Below are 20,171 nucleotides of genomic sequence, written 5' to 3' on the forward strand. Positions count from 1 at the left end.
CAATGCAGCTCCATTCATTTCTACAAAGATGCTTTCAACAATGCTCATTTATAGATGTTTTTTATCGGCATTGATGTTGCTCTAAATTAATAATCTAGAGATGAGGAACACACAAACGTGAGTTGTTTATCGGTATATTGTACTTGATTGGCAGCATTACCTGAAATGCACTGCAGAAAAACAAAACAAAGGACCATCCTTCTTTTAAGCACACATTGTAAGTGGAGTTTATATCAGCGCCTTAGTCTTCATTAAGTTATGCTTTTCACATTATTGTTCTTTTAGCCAATTTAAGCAGATTACTAGATCTGTGTTAAATATGTAAAGCTATTTTTAATATCAGTTCCTGTTTTTTACCTCTATGTTGGTGTGCAGTCGACAAAGTGTAGGAAAAAAGAAAGATCTGTGTTCTTAGAACACTTATGCATTTTACTGAAGTGAATATGTAGACACGTTTTTTTATACATGAAAAAATATGGACATTATTGAAACTCATTATAATCATTATAAGACTATTATTGTTGTCTTATGATAAAAGTCATGCTCAGCAGCTCACAAACTGAAGTGAAATTATAGATTTGCTTTCTTCTTATAATGCATAAAACCTAAAATAAAATCTCTTTGTAGGTCTGTAGACATGCAAATTTTAAAGGATTAAAATATTCTTTTGATCAATTCATTGACTAACTCATTTCACACAAGACATCACCAGGTGGCATCACCAGAAATGGTCACTGAACGAATCATTAAATGGATCTGAACAAATTTTGGTGAACATTCTAAACATTCGAACCACTTGGATTACATTTAAATCCCACAATGCACAAGCACAGAGTAAAAAATACAATTGTGCACATGCACAATTGGCACTGTTGTAATTGATTCAATAATTTATTCAAGGACCAGCTAGTGCTCAGTCTTTATTGTAATGTGTGAAACAGAAGCAAGTGCTCCACAAGATGCCCTTTATTTTTGCAGCTAATTTTGCTAAATTTTTCACTTAATTTGCAATACTTGAATCTTTAAAACACTACAAACACAAATAGTAAATAATCAGTGCTGGGTAGTTACGGATTACATGTAATCTGTATTACATAATCAGATTACAAAAGTCAATTACTTGTAATTGGATTAAATTAAATTTTTAAATACTCATAATCAGATTACAGTTACTTTTTATAGATTACATGATTACATACTAACAAGGCAATGACAGTAAATTGTTTATAATTTATTGATCATTCTTATTCTCTTTTTTCAATCTTTTACATTTTTCATTCTAAATCAGCACACTGCTGATATATGTCCGATAAATCTTCAAGTGTTTTTGGAAGGGGGTTGTGTGTATTGCACTCAGAACTGAAACTCACTAATTGCCAGCCAGGTGAAGATGGAGCGGTCTACCTCAGCATTTAACCACGGAATCTATAAAGATAATTTCATTTTTAAGAATAAAATTACACAAATGGTGTGTAGCTCACACATTGAACTTAATTGCTTCAAAGGATCTAGTGGATGCCATCTCTAAGGGTCCTGCCCGCAGGGTACGCAATAGTTCAGCTGCAAAATGTGTAGCAATATGGAACAAAGCCCATTGCATAAAACTTGACACAATTGTTCTTTGTGTGAATCAGTGGAACTCTGCTGTTTTAAAATATTCTGCTCTTTTAGAATATTCTTGCTGTTCAAAAGATAATATATTGCACCTCAGTTTTGGAATAGGTGATGGACCATCAGTAAGCAGTAAGGGCTAAAAGTGTTTCAGTGTTTTTAGATGAAAGCTTTGACCTAGCAACGTCGTTGCTGTTGATTATATGGTCATTCTTTTTCGTTCATTTTATGATCATTTTCTGTTGATTTTATGGTCATTAAGGTTCGTAATGTTGCTATTGTTTTATGCACTTAAAATGAACTTGATGTCTCACTGTTTTGAATTCTAAACTTTGGCCATGTACTGTCATTGCATTTAGATTTAATGTTTATCTCATTCATGTAATGTTTAATGCACTTTTTAAAAATGTCATAAGGAGCTCATTTTGTAAGGCTCTTTTTGTTAGTAATAAAGAATGGAATACATTTTCTTCCTCTTTGTACTTTTATGTTAAAATGATTATTCTAATCAAATGCATGTGACATAAAATAAAAATAGAATTGTAAAATGTAATCCCAAAATGTAATATGCGAGATTACGTTACTGATTGCATTTTTTGTCATGTAATTTGTATAAGTACCGGAATATAATTCACAAGTAATCCGCCCAGCACTGTATATAATACTCATATATTAATATAAAACTTATATCATACTTGTATATTAATATATACTGTCATATATAAATACTGCACTGTAAGTGTTGGGTCTGTGCTAGCCACCTACTGACAGCTGTGTCCCCCCACTTTTAAATGACTGCTACGCCCCTGCATCCGAATAGGGCTAAAGTCTATTATTTAAATTGTTCAGTTTAGCAGATAAGACAGTATCATTGCAGCACTCTGCAAGAGTTTTTTCTCTGAAACCCACCTACACCACAGCTCCACTTGTCTAGATCAGCTACATGAGGATAGTTTTTAATGTCTATTTGTGCAGCAGCATGTAATACATGTTCAATGCAGCATGATTTGCATTTTATATAATTGTGCAGGAGCAGCAGTATGTCCTCATGCTTAACTCGGTATGTCTGTTTGTTCTGGGGTACAGTGTTTTAGGAAATGCAAAATCAAGGCTCAGTTTTCAGTGTGGTACTGATGTGCAGCATGGTTGCAGAAAGAGTATATTAGTTTTCCAAAATGTGTTTGTGTCTGATTTTAATTATTACTGTAATAATTACAATTCATTTATCATAAATGATTCATCAATTGATGGCTTGTCTGTTTATTCAGATTGCAGCATGGTTACAGAAGAGTTCTGGAAATTAAGAGGTTAAGGTAGCATTAAGGGAACGTTAGGGGAACCATTATGTACAACCTAAAACAAACGTTCTATTTCCCAAAAAAAGAAAAAAAAAGAAAGAAAAAGCAGAACTTTCCTGGAAAACCAAAAGCGCACCTTAATGCTCTGTTCTGGGAACCAAAACCTAATGTTCCAAGACCGTTCTGGGAAACAAACATTTAGCTTGAGCGAAAGTAAACTATAGCAGGGTAAACTTCTATAGCGGTGAATGGGAAAGAACCTGGCAAATATTATTTTTGCGTTACCATTTGCTTCAATTGCAAAAGAAAATGTCCTGAATTATGTTTTCATGACTTTCCAAAGGAGGAAAAATAAGATTAAGGCAGTCTGAACAGAACAAAGTAAGATGCCAGTGGTCAAATGCAGATGTATAAGAACCCCCTTCGCAGCAGTGGTCACTAAAGGCTAGTAACCAGTGGCATTATTTATTAATGCCAGAGTAATATAACATTCAGTACTTTGAGTGTGACTTTGTGTGTTCCGAATGATTGTTATTTTAGCGCCCCACAACTTTCAGCCCTCCAATGTTCTCACAGTGCATGGTAAGACTTTGGAGGATATAATGCATAGGGATGAATACTTCTAAATGGAACGCGCCCACGTCGGACTTTTATTTTGAAATTCTCAAGCCGTTTTTCACTCGCTTCACGTCTCAACACCATATTGTCATTTTGTAACGGCAGAGTGCGCGCAATCCAAATTCAGCTGTTTTATGCAGGTAATATGTGTTTTTACACTATTATAATAAGTGTAATTTTCCCTTAATGAGTTAGCAGTCTTTCTCTGATCTGGATAAACTTTGGAAATGTGTTCTTTGCCACTGTCTTCATTGCTTTCTATAGTTTATGATGTGAAAGTCAAGAGTGTTGAAGTCTGCGAACATTGTCATACATATTAAAATGTTTAATATACATGTATTCATATGTATGACAATAATATCTTGATATTTTGTAATACTTTTTTCGATAGCTACAAGTGATACTTTGTTATGATTTATTATATCATCGTTGCTGTCAGATCTCACTTGGTTCTGCTGTCTTTGCAGCTCTTTTAATACTTAGCACAAGTTATTGTGAGACTTAAGTTAAACTTTTGATACTCGCCAGTTTTCGTGGGAAGACGCATTTCCCTCCCTTTTTTGACTGATAAATGACAGCACAATCACCTTATCAGGGACACAACACTGTTACTCCCTTTAGTCGTAGTGCAGGGCCCCTACCCAATATTTTTCTTTTACTTTATCTTTTAAGTGTAATCAACTGTCAGACGTGGACTCATTTCTTACCAGTAAGAATGAGCATGTTTTCATGGACACATGCTCTTCCTGTAAGATAAATGTTTATCCATTGTTGTTGTTTCAGACTGTGGTCCGTTCTGTTGCAGGTGAGGAAGTGGTTGAGGCTGAATGCAGAAGATAGTAGCGGTGCTGGGTGGGGGGATCGGGGGCCTGTCTGCCTGCCATCATCTCAGCAAGAGTCCTAATGTCTCCAAGGTATGGTAAACGATTAAGTTACTAAGACTTAAATGATTAAATTGTCTATGAAGAAAATCTAAAAAGCCGTAACAGATCTTCAACATATCAATCTTAGTAATATGTAAAGAAGTGTAGAATAAACAGCACAAAGAAAACATTCCTTTTCAGCTGAATTTTTTGATCCAGCATTTTCTGTTTAAAGATGGGGGGGGTGGGGGGTCCCCAGAGTCTGTAACATTTAAAGGAATATTCTGGGTCTAATTCAAGTGAAGTTTAACTAACATATGGCATATAATTGGTTTCCATAAAAAAAAAATATTTAAACTCATCCCTCCCCTATTTAAAAAAATAAAAGCAGAAATCGCGGTTACAGTAAGGAACTTACTAGAGGTCGTCCGATAGTGGATTTTGCCATTATTGATAACTAGGGTTGCAAAGGGCTGGAAAATTTCCGGAAACTTTCCAGTAACTTTCCATGGGAAGTTAAGCTGGGGAATTTTGGAAATATTGGAAAAAACTTTGGGCACTTGGCTATATGCTGCTGCATCTTTGTGGCATTCTTAACATAGGTCTTTGCACAGTATTTGCAAATGTACACAGCCTTTCCTTCTACATTGGCTGAGGTGAAATGTATCCACACATCAGATGGCGCATGTGGCATTGTTCTGTAGAATAAGATTATAAAAAACTTGTAAAAAACATTGATGCAATGCCATGCACAGATATATAAATAGTTAGCTAAACAGTTGAAATATTCTGGAATGGTAAAAATATTTTACAATTGATGCTGGACGAATGAATAGAAATAGGCTAGATGAATAGATGAACGCTCCTCAGTCAGCATGCTAAATCAAACTATAACCTACGTTCTTGTATGATAACAGAAAACTGGCTAGCAGAAGAAACAGCATCACAGTTGAGCTAGCTAGCACCATGATAGCTAGCCTCTTAAATTGTCAATGAAATGGTGTTAGCTAGCTTACATTTAGCATATCTGATTTACTGGCTGGCTAGCTACTGTATCAACACATTTTGATTTAGTATTTGCTAGTTAAAATTTAAAAACATAGATCAAATATATTTACCCTAGCAATATCATCAAAACATACTTGACTGGATGTAGTCCTTGGGCTCAAATGCAGTAGTGTGGCTTCAATAGTCCTGCTGTAGTAAGTAGCCTGCAGTAAGTAGTGTGCTGTGTGCACGTGATTGAGGAATGCGCAGGGTAGAAATTCAATTGAATTTGCATTAAATCTGGTTGTTTTAACCAAGATTATGCTGCAAGATGTTTTTTGGTTTTTTTTCAACTACATTTAGGTTCCCTGTTATAGGCTAACTTGCAATTTAGAACATTTTCAGTTTATTCCCATTAATTCCCATATATTCCCGTTAATTACCATGGAAAGTTTCCAACTTTGAAAATTCCTGGAATTTTGTAACCCTATTGATAACTTGGTGGGAAATGCAGATAACTGATTAATCGTCCGATAGTTTTTAAAATTAGTTAATAAAATTTATATAAAAAATTTAAATCTTTCCTTGATGAATGAATGAATGAATGAATTTCCTTATAATGACAGGTACAGACCATTGAGGCTACAAGAGTCCAAAAGGAATAAAATCCCAAATGTAATTTATTGTTCAACTAAAATCTCTATAATAACCAGAAGAAGAAGAAAAAAATGGTGCATAACGCAGGACTTTTAACTATAAACAATCCCAAAATACACCAGGGACTTCTATTTTGAAATGATGGAGACTTGGTTCCATTACAAATCCATTTTCACAAATCCAGTTTTGTATGAAACTAGTGTTTTTCTATCATAATTGTCATGTGTTTGCAAAATGTGACCTCTCAAAGCCTATAACACTGATTTTTCAGGTAAACTGTTGACAACAGAACTCAAAAAAGGGTTACGAGACAAAAACAGATCTGTGAAAAAATTCACAAATCATGAAGGTTTTTTTGAGCTTACTGTGACCCATCTAGGTGCTCAGTTTTTAGAATTATACACAGCCTATATTGTAAGGCTACACAAGGCAATGTTGGTGCAGCAGTAAGTCGCAATCAAATGCGACCAAATGTGATTGTGGAAGGTTTTACAAATCAGGCTCTATCTAATACAATTGAATTTGCATGAACCTAGATTGCGTGTTTACTGGAAATAGCCGTTAAAAGTGAAGAGCGCTTATTTTTCACCTTCCCGACTCATGGACATAAAAAGAGTTGACAGGAAAACAAACTGCTGTGAAAAAATTCCCAAATCAGACTGGTCAAGATGAGTGGTTTCAGTCTTTCTAGGTGTTACATTTTTGGAGCTATTTGGATTATAAAATGAAGAGTCGTATAATTAAATGACTGATTGCAGAGCGGAGGATGATGTCATCCGAATTCACAAATCATGAAGAATAACATGCAACATTATGTCTATGACAGTGCATAGCGGATTTATAGCCAATTGAAGTTTGAATTTCAAACTATCTTTACTGTGGTTTCTCGGCTGTCGTGCGAGCTCCTGACCGATTCTTTCCAGTCGGGAGAGATTGCGTGGAAATCGTGGGTGCTTGTGTGGTTGCGGCTCACATTGTGTGTGAGGAATTATGAGCTGAGCCGAGCGGCTTACGAGCAGTTCACAACCTCCTGATAATTTTATAAATGTTCAAAAAAATTTGGCCCGATTTAGTGATCTACCTGAAGTTGACCAATCAAGAGAAGGTGTTACAACTCACACGATCAATGTAAACTGAGTGTTCATGAAGCTTTTACACATTTGGAGAAAATTGTTCTGTTAGAACTGTTTTCCCCATAATATTCATGACCACATCACTGAGAAGGATTCTACAGAAATGCCATGCTGTTCTCTGCTCTTCAAACAAATCATTTGCCATACAGGTTGCGCTAGAAAACAATCTTTATCACTCTGACGAAGTTTTTAAATTTCCGTCATGGTCTATTTTTATTCGTCATACTTGCATTCGTTTCAGTTTTAGGGTGACATTTAGGGGGATATAGCATCTGTTATAATTGTATATGCACACGATAGTGTATATGTGATAGAAGATATTTTTAACTCTCCAAGCGCGTGTCTAGTGAAACAAAGGACTTCTAGGTTGAAAGTTCTACCTGTCAGTTAACCGCTGTGCTAAAACAAGATTTTAAAGCCTTGCTGTGTGCGGCTTTAAAGCACATTCACATGGACAAGAAGACCTCACGAATATTCTTTAGAATGTCTGCTATCAACAAGCAGTGACACAGATGAGAAGGACGTAGCCTACATCTAAAGCTGAATAATACAGGTAGCCTACTCCACTAAAATAACTCTGCACTTTCTTTTTAATCTTATACATTTTGTACGCTTTATCATCATGCAGTATCTGGCAGCAGCACACTGATGTTATGATTGATGTATGCAGTCATGAAATCAGTTTTATCACTCTAAATCATGTTAACATGTACTTTTGAAACGGTATGTATTTTAGTGTTTGTGGCTTGGCTCCATTTATTCTATTGTAAGTGACTTACTGTTACCGCTTAGAAGGGAAAAAAAAGGCAAGGGCAGAGTCAAAATTATTTTTGCATTTATTAATATTATGCCACAAATAATATTCTTTTAAAATACCCTAATTTAGTTAGTTACAATATAGACTTTCATTTTATTGCAAGGGAAGTCTGCCTAAAAATGGTCTGGTCTTAGATATCCTGCTTGAAACTCTCTAGTCTTCATAAATTGCTCTCATCTGGACTGAAATGGCAAATTGACAGCACCAGCCTTGCTTCTTTATTATTACAGGATTTTGCTTCCCCGCATTTCAAGCAGGTGATTCAATCAGCGAGTGATTTTTTTTTGAGGTCCCTCTCCAATAAAACAAATAACTTTGCCTGTTCCTGCTTTCATGGTTTGATGTTGCCGTGATGCCTCAGGACCTAGACAGCTTGCAATCATTAAAGCAACTATGAAAGTCATTACTGATCAAGTTGTTACTAATTTGAAATATTAATGGTGCATTCAGTAATTTGTTCATCATCAGAATGTTTTACACAAAGAAATTATCAATATTTTTGTATACTTTATGGTTGCTATTGCATCAGTTTTTTTTTTTTTTTTATATATATAAAAAGATGTGAAAGCATGTGGAAATTTAATTGTTTGATTGAATATATCTTGTGTTTGTTTATATGTTTGTTTTTATTCTTTTCATTTTTGGGCTTTTCGTACATTTTCAAAAGGGGTTAGAGAGGGGGAGTGGTATCAGGACATGACCCAGGTCAGACTCAAACCTGGATCTCCATGGTCAACTCATAGTTTAAGTCAAATTAATTGCCAACTTATGCTCACCACATCACTCCTCCTCATGTAATTTAGGTTGTGCTGCTGGAGGGAGGTGGGAGGTGTGGTGGTTGGCTAAGCTCCACACGGAGGGAAGATGGAGCAGTGTTTGAGCACGGTCCACGAGGGGTGCGACCTGCAGGAGCTGTCGGCCGGAACACTTTGAATATGGTATGCATGTGAGAATATGTTATCATGTTATATGAGAGACATATCTACAAGAATTTATTTTCACGGTTAAGGCTCCAGCACACTCATAAAAAGATCTTCTTCGTTCTTTGCTCAGAGAAAAAAGAAGTTCAAAACAGCTGAGCAATGGCATACTGTTTGCGAACATTCAGACACCTGCCACACTGCGGGGGAGGCATTTAGAAGAGCATTTAAATATAAGGATGCACAAGACAAAATGTAAAACACCAACTAATATGGCATTAAAATGTGTTATCAATGACAACATGCCTCATTCTATGAGTCGACTTCACACGAGATCAGTAAAAGAAGCTGTTTTAAGTTAACCATTGAATGATGATTTGAAGTAATATATATGCAGTAAATAATGTGTAATTTGTCTTGTTTACATTCTGAATTCATGCTGCTAATTCACTAACATGCTAAACGTGGCCATAATATGCGCCAAGTACACTGTTATTGTAATTTATGATGACTGATACTACTGCAAACATTGATGTATAAAAGAGTGTTAATGGGCAGAATACAGAAAAAAGAATGATGATAGGTATATTTTACTTTGGGCAGATGTGTGAATGGCTTCGTCTGTAGACGGCACATGAGTGAATGGGCACTTAAAGGAATAGTTCACTCAAAATTAAAAATTCTCTCATTTACTCACCCTCATGTCATCTTTGTATGACTTTCTTTCTTCTGCTGAACACAGAAAAATATTTGTAGATATCTCAGTTCTGTAGGTCCATTCAATGCAAGTGTATTGTGGCCAGGCCTTTGAAGCTTTAAAATGCAGATCAAGTCAGCATAAACATAAAATTCCAGTGGTTTAGTCTTCTGAAGTGATCCAGTTGGTTTTGGGTGAGAACAGACCAAAATGTAACTCCTTTTTCCACTATATATCTTGATACCAGTCTCCTTGGCGACCATGAGTTCAAGCTCGATTACACTTCCTAGCGCCATCTAATGGTCAGGGTATGTGTCAATCTCTAGGAAGTGTAATCGAGCTTGAAATCATGATCGTACGTAGAGACTGCAATGACAAGATGTACAGTGAAACTGGAATTAGTTGTCTGCCTCAAAGTAGGGGGAGCTCCAAAGTAGGCGGAGCTCCAGGTCACACCTACCGATGAAGTGAACAATTGCCAATAAGGTGTTTAGCAGCCAGAATTAAGTTTTCTTTAGTACGGTTCGCCCTTGCGAGTGGGTACGAACCACCGAAACGAACTCAAAAACATCTTTGTTTTGGCCATATTTTGATCTACAGTATATTACATAACACACATTTGTTCTTTGATGTCATAGAAAGTGTGAAGGGGCCTTAACATGTTACGTTGTCTTTTTAATTTTTAAAAGTCAATCAGTCTATTTAAAGGAATGTTCTGGGTTCAATATAAGTTCAGATTGATTATAAGTAAAGCAGTGAAGTTGTACCTAAATCGTACTTATTAGCAGTGGCTTCACATTTCTTGGCAGACAAACTTGTGGTTGTGTGTTACCGACTTAATTCCTGTGTCTTTCTCCGTGTAAACTGTCTCTTACTTTTGTCCAGGGTCAGAAATGAATGGGGGCGTGGGGCAAAAATGACACAGAAAGTGGCAAAGATGCACTCCAAATTAAAAACATTTGGGCTAAAAATGCCCTGTAATGAATTTCCTCACTTTTTTTTTTAATACTCTCGTTTTATATATATATATATATATATATATATATATATATATATATATATATATATATATATATATATATATATATATATATATATACATATACACACACACACACACATATATATATATATATATATATATATATATATATATATATATATATATATACACACACTGGCAGCCAAAAGTTTGGAATAATGTACAGATTTAGCTGTTTTGGAAAGTAATTGGTACTTTAATTCATCAAAGTGGCATTCAGCTGATCACAAAGTATAGTCAGGACATTACTAATGTAAAAAACAGCACCATCACTATTTGAAAATTAATTTTTGATCAAATCTAGACAGGCCTTATTTCCAGCAGCCATCACTCCAACACCTTATCCTTGAGTAATCATGCTAATTTGGTACAAGAAAATAATTTGCCTTTATATCAAACACAGCTGAAAGCTATTTGGTTCGTTAAATTAAGTTTAACATTGTTTTTGTGTTTGTTTCTGAGTTGCAACAGTATGCAATAGACTGGCATGTCTTAAGGTCAATATTAGGTCAAAAATGGCAAAAACAAAAGAAACAGCTTTCTCTAGAAACTCATCAGTCAATCATTGTTTTGAGGAATGAAGGCTATAAAATGCTTGAAATTGCCAAAAAACTGAAGATTTCATACAAAGGTGTACACTACAGTCTTCAAAGACAAAGGACAACTGGCTCTAACAAGGACAGAAAGAGATGTGGAAGGCCCAGATGTACAACTAAACAAGAGGATAAGTACATCAGAGTCTCTAGTTTGAGAAATAGGTGCCTCACATGTCCTCAGCTGACAGCTTCATTGAATTCTACCTGCTCAACACCAGTTTCATGTACAACAGTAAAGAGAAGACTCAGGGGTGCAGGTCTTATGGGAAGAATTGCAAAGAAAAAGCCACTTTTGAAACAGAAAAACAAAAAGAAAAGGTTAGAGTGGACAAAGAAACAGACATTGGACAACAGATAATTGGAAAAGAGTGTTATGGATCTTAACCCCATTGAGCTTTTGTGGGATCAGCTAGATTGTAAGGTGCGTGTGAAGTGCCCGATAAGACAGCCACATCTATGGCAAGTGCTACAGGAAGCGTGGGGTGAAATGTCACCTGAGTATTTGGACAAACTGACAGCTAGAATACCAAGGATCTGCAAAGCTGTCATTGCTGCACGTGGAGGATTTTTTTTTTAATGAGAACTCTTTGAAGTAGTTTAGTGAGGATGTCTTCAAAAACAATGCCTTAAATTGTTTTCATTTATCAATTAACGTCATACAAAGTCCAGTAAACATAAAAAAGCTAAATCAATATTCGGTGTGACCACCTTTGCATTTAAAACAGCACCAATTCTCCTAGGTACACCTGGACACAGTTTTTCTTGGTTGTTGGCAGATAGGATGTTCCAAGCTTCTTGGAGAATTTCCCACAGTTCTATCTATTTCGGCCGTCTCAATTGCTTCTGTCTCTTCTTGTAATCCCAGACTAACTCAATATTCAGTGGGGGGGCTCTGTGGGGGCAATGCCATCTGTTGCAGGGCTCCCTGTTCTTCTATTCTAATCTGTTCTATTTGCAAAAGAAATGTTTGGGAGTTTAAAATGTATATTTCCTATTGACACACTAAAGCTGAAAATATAAATAACCATCTTAAGACAAATGTTTTTGCTAAGCATCTTATGTGCCTAAGAGTTTTGCACAGTATTTTATATATACTAATATTTTATCCTAAGCCTAATACATTTTATCACAAAATATGAATTGATGCTGATTTAAGTGCACAGGTAACAGTCTTTCTGAAGTAATTAATAATTTAGTTTAATAAATTCATACATGTTGCATACCGTAGAAACACGACACACCATGTTTTTTTAAATGCCTTATTAGAGTTAAAAAATTGCTGTAAAAATCAGATCCCAGGGGTAAATATTGCCCCATAATGATAATAAAAAATATCTCTGACCCTGCTTTTATCCTTATGCGTATCATGTGAAAGTTACCATGTTTACCGGCTTTGCAAAGTTGAAAATTTTAATTTACAGTAGATTTGCACATAAGGTTAGTGACCAAATGTATTACACTAGTTTTATATGAACACGTATAATGTTTCATTCTTGCAGCTCTACTTAAAAAAGTGGTGTGGATATTAAAAATTTGTTCTGGTGCAATGCCTTGCCCCATAGACTTCCATCGTAAGTGCACAACTACATATACGTTTTTACTTTTTTAGAAACTTAGGAATATGTTGAAATTATTTTTTTTGTGGTAAACCTTAATAAATCTTCTGTTAAACCCAAAACATTCCTTTATTACCACCAATCTTGAACTAATGACACTAGTGTTCTTGTGGCCACAAGGGGGCACCAATATACAATTAATATAAGCGATTCCTTTGCTATGTATCATTCTACCCCACAGTTTATTTCTAATATAGTTTGAATTTTCTTACACATACATTATCTACTCTGATTTACTTAAATTACCTCTCAAAAGTATGCAAATCTTGTTTCATGGGGTACAAATAGCTGGTAAGACTAAGTACTTGCCAATGAAATGTAGTATTTATAAATAACTTTTCCCCAGGCAATTAAAGATGAATGCCTATATTTATGAAAAAAGAACATTGTTTTCTAGTTATTATTTCTTATGCAGGTGTCTGAGTTGGGTCTTGAATCTGAAATCCTGCCTGTTACGAAGGATCACGTGGCTTCCAAGAACCGCTACCTCTATGTGAAGGGACAACTGCACAAGATGCCATCAGGACCTGGGTGAGAGGAAGCACAGTTGTGTGTCATCTCTGATTTGATACATTAGTAACTATTTAAAGTCTTTACGGGTTAGTTCTCCAAAAATTAGAATTTTCATCGTTTACTCACCCTTATGTAGTTCCAAATTTCTGTGTAACAGAAAAGGAGATGCTAGGCAGAACGTTAGGGGCTGACAGCCTCAGTCACCTTTCACTTCAGTGAAAGTGAATGGTGACTGAGGCTGTCAGTTCCTAATATTCTGCCTAACATCTACTTTTGGGTTCCACAGAAGACTACATGTTTGGAATGAAATGAGGGTGAGTAATAATGACAATATAAAATTTTGGGTGAACTCCTTTTAATAATTCTATTTCTTCCTTTACTTCAGTGGTGTTCTGCGCACCATCCCTCCTTTCTCTCGTCCCATAATCCAGAGCATACTGAAGGAGATGCTGATCAGTAAAGGGAAAGAAGAGGACGAATCTGTGCATGCATTTGTGTCTAGACGTCTTAGTTCTGAGGTGAGACGTGAGATCAGAAGTTCAATGACCTGTTAAACAATCCATGTTGTCCTTGTGCTGTACGGTGTGCTTCATTGCCACTACAAATGGCGGCAAGGGGAGACTCTGAAACAGACTGATTTGTGTTGTGTGTTTAATCAACCCTGTGTGTGTGTCTCTCTACAGTTGGCAGATATAGCCATTGACAGCCTGTGCAGAGGGGTGTTTGCCGGGGACTGCAGGCAGTTGAGTGTGCGCTCTTGCTTTCCACCTCTTTATGAAGCAGAGCAGGCACGGGGCTCCATCGTGCTGGGCATGCTGATGGGTTCAGGTAAGAGCTCAAGGAGCCTATAGACTTAAAGGAATGTTCCAGGTTTGATACAAGTTAATCAACATTATTTGTGGCATAATGTTAATTAACACAAAAAATTATTCACTCGTCCCTCATTTAAGTAAAAAAAAAAAAAAAGGCGAAAAGTTCATAAACATTGGAATACATACAGTTGTGATCAAAATTATTCAACCCCCCCTGACCAGCAATACATTCTGGTGATGTGAATTAAAACACATTAACTAAAACCTCAGTAAACAGTAGAAGTAAGTTTTTAATACACCTTTGAGTGATTTTGAGAACAAAGAGTTCAGTTTACCCAAATTTTAAAATAGAAAATAACTAATTCTCTCCACAAATGTCATGTCAAAAATATTCAAACCCCAAAGTCAATCATTTGTGGAGCATCCTTTATCCTTAATAACAGCAAATAAATGTTTCAGGTAAGTTGTTCTCAGGCTTCGGACACCTCTCTATTAGAATTTTTACACATTTCTCATGAGCAAAAGCTTCCAGCTCATTGACATTCTTTGGTTTCTGTGCTGCCACTGCTTCCTTGAAATCCTAACAAAAGTTTGCAATGGGATTTTTATGATGGACTGAAAGGGCCATTTAAGGACATTCCACGACCTATCCCTGAACCACATTTTGGAAAACTTGGATGTATCCTTGGTGTTATTGTCTTGCTGGAAATCCAGTGATCACCGAGCTTCAATTTACACACTGAAGGCATCATATTTTTCATGCCAAAATGGCCTGATACCTGAAAGCATCCATGGTGTCAGTCACATAGTCAGGATAGCCGTTTCCTGCAGCCGCAAAACACCCCCATAACAGGACTGACCCACCTCCATGCTTGGCTGTGGGGATGGTGTCGTTCTTGTCATCACCTTGTCATCTTACTCCAGACGTACTGCTGACCCATGGGTCTAAAACTCATTTTCAGTTTAGTGTCATACGTCTATAAAACCTTCTTCCAGGACTCCACATGTCTTTCCTAATTACTTCTTAAATATTCAGTCAACTGGAGTCAACATTTCCCTTGGTGAAGTTTTGCTTTCTTCCACACCCCAAGAAGGTTGCTGTTGTACCATATTTAAAAAATGTATGAATGGTGCTGCCAACTTTGTCTATTGGAAATTAAAGTGCCTTGGAAATGTACTTTTAGCCATGACCTTTCTTGTGTAATGAAATAATCTCCTCTATTAGCTTTTGAGACATCTTATATTTAATTGCAATATTTTGCATAGAAATACATTTTTGCTTACAATGCTAAACTTAAATTTTAAAACTTAAATAAGTGCCATTGCAGATTGATGACTTAATTTTGTTTTAAAACAATTATTGTGTAGCCTTACATATTTAAGAATAATTTATGACATGGCTGTATTTAAAAAAAAAAATCCTGCTTTTTAGAAATATTAGGTTATATATTCACACTATGACTTTGAATGTTTCACTCAACTGATATAGATGTAAAGTTCAAGTTTTAAAAATTTGTAAATTCTTACTGTCTTGGGGGGGTTGAATAATTTCGATTGCAACTGTACTGTTTTAGAAGTATATCCTCAAGATATAAACATTAAATGTGTTAACATGACTTTAGTGTAACAAAAAGAGGGATTTACAAGCATCACAGCAGTTACCAGATTACAGGGTTTACCGCCGTTATGTGGTCAGGACAACGAAGTTGTAATATTGGATATAACTTTACAGAGATAAGGCTGGAAAGCGATTTTATCACACTAAAATCATGTTAACAAATATAATGTCACAACTGGTGGCTAAACATTTGAAACTGTATTTTTATTTTTTTATTTTTTTCGTAGAATAACATGAAGACTTTATTAGGTCATTATGTACAGCAGTAAAGTTTAATAATATATTAATTATATAGGTACATTTACATGAAAAAGAAAAATATGAGTTAATGAATGCTGATTATCATTCTAAAGGGCAAAGTACAGGGCTAAATTACATGCAATGCATCTGACAATATATATATAAACTCTGATTATGGTTCATTATTATGTTACATTAAGAAAAAGTTTTCTATTCAGATTAAAAATGTTTTATTGATTCACTTAAATGAACACAGAAAAGCAAAACATATATACACAGAATCAATCTTAACCCCCACTATTACCCCTCCCAATCCCACCCTGGCCCCAACAACATCCCAGTGGTCACAAATGATATAGACAAACACACACACACACATACAAAAATAAAATTAAATAAAATATAAATAAAAAATATAATAATAATAATCATCCATAAATGACATATACCCACCCCATTTCTCCACAAACACACTGTACTTCCCCATTTTTCTAAATGACCCCTCCTCAAAGGCCACCACCCTTCCCATCTCTGAGCACCACTCCTGAAAAGAGAGTGCTCCAGCCGACCTCCAGCCCCTTAAAATTATCTGCCTGGCGATCATGACACAGGTTAAGACCCAACTCTTTATGTGTCTATTTTCAATGTCGATGACCGCCCCATCGCCCAAAATACAGAGTCTGGGGCAAAATGATACCCAAGTGCCTAATACATCGCACACTGAACCTTTAACCAAAACTCCTGGATCTCAACACACCCCCAAAAGACATGGGTTATGTCTCCATCCTCTGATTGGCATCACCAGCAGGTGGGTGTGTCTTTAAGACCAAGCCTATGCCATCTTGAGGGGGTCCAATAGAACCGATGTAAAATCTTGAATTGCATAAGGCACACCCTTGCGTCTCTAAGATGCAGTCTTGACATTTTTTAGAATCCTAGTCCACTCTCCCTCCTCCAATTCCAAGTTTAAATCTTTCTCCCATAATCTCTTGAGAGTGGTTGAGGCTTCGTCCCCCAGACTATAAATTAACACTGATGCCTCATGACCTTTTCCAAAAGTGTTAATCCTCACTCTCATAGTATCTGCCGCTTTAGGGGGGTGTATGCTATTCCCAAAAATAGTACAGAGTAAGTGGCGCAGCTGTAGATACCTAAAAACTGAGATCTGGGGATCCCAAAATGTTGAACCAAATTTTCAAAGGATCTCAACACACTACTCTCATATAGGTCATCGAGTGTAGTAACCCCCCTCACAGTCCACTCTGACCAGCAGAAAGGGGACTTATTAATATGTAGTTTGGGGTTCAGCCATAAGCTCGAGGCAACATTTAGATAAATATCCGAATTAAACACTCTGGACACTTTTGTCCATACCGAGTGCAAATGCAAGATAACGGGGTGTAATTTAACTTCTCCGGTTAGAAGGCTTTGCAATGGCAAAATAGGGGTAAGAACTTCCTGTTCAATACAAAACCTGGGAGGGGCTCTTTTAGGTGGAGCCAAATGTCTGAGACTGAACGCATAATAATAAAAAAACATCTTGGGTAGGCCTAGCACACCTTTGTCAATCGGCCTATGCAGTTTACTGAAATTTAATCTGGGACACTTACCATTCCAAATGAAAGACTTCGCTATGCTCTCAAATTGCTTGAAATAAGAGAGGGGGACATCTATAGGGAGTGACTGTAGCAGGTAGTCGAATTTTGGAATACAATTCATTTTAATAACATTAACCTTCCCAATCATCGATAAATGTAATGAAGCCCACCTGCCCACATCGCTCGAAAACCTTTTTATTAAGGGGTCAAAATTAACTCTAACTAAATCAGACAAATTTGCTGGGAATAAAATACCCAAATACTTAATGCCCTGTTTGGGCCACTGGAAGGCACCCGGCTGGAAAGCCGTTACTGGGCAGTATGCTGTCAGAGCCAAAGCTTCGGATTTAGACCAGTTGACTTTGTATCCTGAGAACATAGAAAATAAATGAATAATTCTGTGGAGGCAAGGAATAGATCTGGTAGGATCAGAGATGAATAGTAAAATATCATCTGCGTAAAGCAGAAGCTTATGCACCATACCTCCTGCCATCACCCCTGGAAAATCATCCTCCTTTCTTATCGCGGCTGCTAATGATTCCTGGGCAAGACAGAACAATAATGGGGAAAGAGGGCAACCCTGCCGGGTGCCCCTGTCCAGAGAAAATAATCTGAAATTAATCCATTTATTTGTACCGCCACTATTGGGTGTCTGTAAAGTAACTTAATCCATCCAATAAAAGTCTTCCCGAACCTGTGTATTTAGAAGTATATTTATACGAACAAATTTGTATAACCAACAAATGTGGTTGCCTATTTTTTTGTGTTTTCATTAAATTTTCCACCATGCACAAAGTTAGTACATAACCACTACATATTAACTTCTATTATGCAAAATTTTGAAAGGTTTGAAAGGTGTATGCTTTATCTTGTAGTATAGATTTATTTTCAATGTTAAACAATTATGCTTAATTGTTACAAAATATATGAATACTTACATTTTCCATTAGGCCTGTACAGTATATAGTAATGCATTTGAAAGGGTTTCTTAAAGCATTTTTGTAACACTTTATAATAAGGTTACACTTGTTAACATTAGTAAATACTTTAGGTTTGAACAATGAACAATGTGTTTTTACAGTGTCTATTAATCTTAATGTTATTTTAAAAAAATATAATTGTTCTTTGTTACTTAATGTAACAATATAATAATTGTATTATAACTTATAACTTGTAACTTATAATTAAAAAAGGTGTTAATATGTGGCATTTAACATTAACCAAGATTAATAAGTGTTAATATAATTGTAAAATGATTATTTATTGTTATTTCATGTTAACTAATGTCGATAACTAATGTTAACAAATGCAACCTTATTTTAAAGCATCATAATGCTTTTTAATACACCTTATTTTATGTTCATGTGAATAATTGAAATAATCAATACTAATAATTTATTATATAGCAAATATTAAATAATATTATAATATTTACATATTCATATTACTTTAGTTAAAGCTACACTATGTAACTTTTGGCTCTCTAACGGTTGATGCCTAGACCTGCAAGTTAATTGCAGAGGAACACTGTTTTGGTAATTACGTGAGTTGGGCTTAGGCTCTTCTCTTCTGCGTGGATGAATCTGATGGTTTGAGGAGAACCGGTGTAATCACGGTTACAGGTGATCAACTTATAAGAGCGACTGTCACTAACGATAACAAAACTCGCCCCTCTCCTCCAGAAAAAATAAAAATAACGAAAGGAAGAAAAAGACGGTTATCTGAAAAATATTTCTTATATTTGCATGTAAGTAGCATATTGTAGCATGTTGTTTTAACTTATAAATAGAATTACAAAGGTTAGGCAATGCTGACATAAGACAAGAATTGCTAGTCATTTCAGATAAAGTCAAACGGTGGAAACTAAACTCGGCAAAAAAGAAACGTCCTCTCACTTTCAACTGCTTTTATTTTCAGCAAACTTAACGTGTAAATATTTGTATGAACATATAAAGATTCAACAACTAAGGGTACGTTTATACGACAACGATGTACTAAAAACGGAAAAGTTTTTCCTTTTGTGTTTTTGAAAAGTTTCGCGTACAGACGACAATGTTTCAAAACGATCCCCATTCACATGGATCCGCAAAAATGACTAAAAAGGCTGTATTATGCATGCCAGGCCTGTAGTTGGCAATGTCACTTTGTAAAGAAACACTACGCTGGAGAAGCGTCAATAAACTCAAAATCTTGAGCAGCACAAACACAGTCCTGTAGTCCGCCGTTGTAGTTTTGAATGTCTCGCGCGTTGTTTTGAAGTACTTGCGCGCATGCCTATAGACTGAACACGTAATACGTGTGCGCATGACATCATCGTTTTCAAAAGTTTGCGTTTTCAGGCCCCAAAACGCCATTGTCATGTAAATGAACAGCCAAAACGCATAACATTTTCTGTTTTTAGTTGAAAACGTTTCGTGAAAACGGCCCCTTAAAGATTCAACAACTAAGACATAAACTGAACAAGTTTCACAGACATGTGACTAACAGAAATGGAGTAATGTGTCCCTGAACAAAGGGGGGGTCAAAAATCAAAAG

General features: G+C 35.9%; 1 protein-coding gene across 2 annotated transcripts in view; it reads left to right on the top strand.

Moving 5' to 3' along the window:
* The first annotated feature begins 3,600 nt into the window (after positions 1–3,600).
* Positions 3,601–20,171, top strand: part of ppox (protoporphyrinogen oxidase) — a 36,544-nt gene continuing 19,973 nt past the window's right edge. The window contains exons 1-6 of one of the 2 annotated variants that reach the window (XM_051719854.1): positions 3,601–3,667; positions 4,311–4,441; positions 8,788–8,922; positions 13,271–13,386; positions 13,754–13,886; positions 14,052–14,196. In XM_051719854.1, coding sequence (XP_051575814.1) covers positions 4,355–4,441; positions 8,788–8,922; positions 13,271–13,386; positions 13,754–13,886; positions 14,052–14,196 — 616 coding nt within the window. In that variant the 5' untranslated portion in view covers positions 3,601–3,667; positions 4,311–4,354. The remainder of the gene's footprint in view (positions 3,668–4,310; positions 4,442–8,787; positions 8,923–13,270; positions 13,387–13,753; positions 13,887–14,051; positions 14,197–20,171) is intronic. The other variant, XM_051719853.1, reaches the window with a different exon arrangement.

Source organism: Myxocyprinus asiaticus, chromosome 15 (genome assembly GCF_019703515.2).
Source record: "Myxocyprinus asiaticus isolate MX2 ecotype Aquarium Trade chromosome 15, UBuf_Myxa_2, whole genome shotgun sequence".
NCBI classification, from domain to species: Eukaryota; Metazoa; Chordata; class Actinopteri; order Cypriniformes; family Catostomidae; genus Myxocyprinus; species Myxocyprinus asiaticus.